This window comes from Microtus ochrogaster, linkage group LG5, assembly GCF_000317375.1.
Source record: "Microtus ochrogaster isolate Prairie Vole_2 linkage group LG5, MicOch1.0, whole genome shotgun sequence".
NCBI classification, from domain to species: domain Eukaryota; kingdom Metazoa; phylum Chordata; class Mammalia; order Rodentia; family Cricetidae; genus Microtus; species Microtus ochrogaster.
Window position 1 is genome coordinate 17112000 of NC_022031.1, and position 1578 is coordinate 17113577.

General features: G+C 40.2%; 1 protein-coding gene across 1 annotated transcript in view; it reads right to left on the reverse strand.

Annotated features, from left to right (window-relative positions):
- Cspp1 (centrosome and spindle pole associated protein 1) overlaps positions 1–1578 on the reverse strand; it is a 104658-nt gene that overhangs the window by 91936 nt on the left and 11144 nt on the right. Inside the window, exon 3 of the mRNA XM_026786826.1 lies at positions 473–572. Coding sequence (XP_026642627.1) covers positions 473–572 — 100 coding nt within the window. The remainder of the gene's footprint in view (positions 1–472; positions 573–1578) is intronic.

Consider the following 1578-nt stretch of genomic DNA (forward strand, 5'->3'; position numbering starts at 1 on the left):
GTACCCATGAACATACATACACACACAAAAAGTGATTCTTGATTCTTTCTTATTAAAATTATTTGTGTATGTATGTGCACACCACCATGTGGGCCTTGGTGGCAAGCATTTTTACCAGGTGAGTCATCTTGCCAGATACTGCAAATTTGAAACAAAGCGAGTCTACCATTTTTAATCATCAAAAAGCAGACTCTCTCATGTACACACAAAACACACTCAAAACTTTTTTAAATTTTGTTACTAATTTTCAGTATGTCACACATTTTCTAATATTATTTCCATCAATCACAACCAGACACTATCAATGAAATGGGTACAAAGTTTCCGAGTTACATTTCATATGTAGTCTGTATGGCCACATGTAAGATTCCAAAATAAAGGTCCAAAGACATCTTTTTGTCCTGAAGAAACCTCTTTAACCATGCCCTGCTAAGGATATCTTAAAATCAGTTCCGCACACAGAGTACCATACCTAAGGATCCCTTGGGCTGCTGGCTGTTTGGTGGTATGTTCTCCTTAGCCATAGAGATTAATAGCTTACTGTTTTCAGAGAGTTTCTCCGCCGCCTTTCCCTGAAAAAGACATGATATTTACAAATCAAAGGGGGACACCACAAAATGTACAATTTATCTCAATACTCAATGTACCAAATAACTTAGAAAAAATACACAGCAGAGAGACTGAAGTTTGAGAAATTAATCAAAATTATTTACATACTGTAATAGCTGTTCTGATACCTAACTCATTATCTTAGAAATAGGAGTCTCTATGAAATGCCAGGCACTGTGCCAACACGAGAAGCATAAGAGTAGAAACAAAATTGAAAGCTTCTGTTATGGAGTTTAGTGTCCACTGCTGGGGGGACACGAAAGAAGTAATACTTAGTTAGAGCACATGATGTGTAAAGAGTAGGGTAGGTAAAGTGTGCTCTCTGCCAGTCTGAGGACCGGAGTCTGGACTCCCAACACCCATGTGGAAGCCAGGCCCAGCAGCATGTCTATAACGTGTCTGGGAGATCAGAGACACACACAGAGATCTTGAAGTTCATTAGCCAGGCAGCACAGCAAATTTTAGAAACTCCAGGTTGAGTGAGGGGTCCCCATCTCAAAAAAGAAGGTGGCAGCAATCGAGGAAGACTTCCTGCCACAATCAGGCTTCCTTCCACACACGCCCAAATATACATGCACATGTGGATATATCCACAAGAGCATATTCATATCCCCCTTCTCTGACAGGGAGGGTCTATGAAGACAAATGACAGAGCAGGATTAAAGACTCAGAAATGCTGAGGAAGGACTGTAGGGCCTCAACAAGCAGTGACTCTTGACCTCGCACATAAAAATCTTTTAATAAAGCTGTAAAATGCTCAAAAATGCAAACTCACCCTCAGTATCAAATAACTATGAGCATACCATGTCACTGGGTGAGGGTACCAACCTGAACCCATCCCTCTGTCTACCTGAACAAAATATTTAACTCCTTTTAGTCTTGTTTTATTTACCTCTAAAACAAAATGGCCCTACTTGATAAAGATCTTACAACTAGATGAAGTGCACACTACACACACCAGCTCCTGAC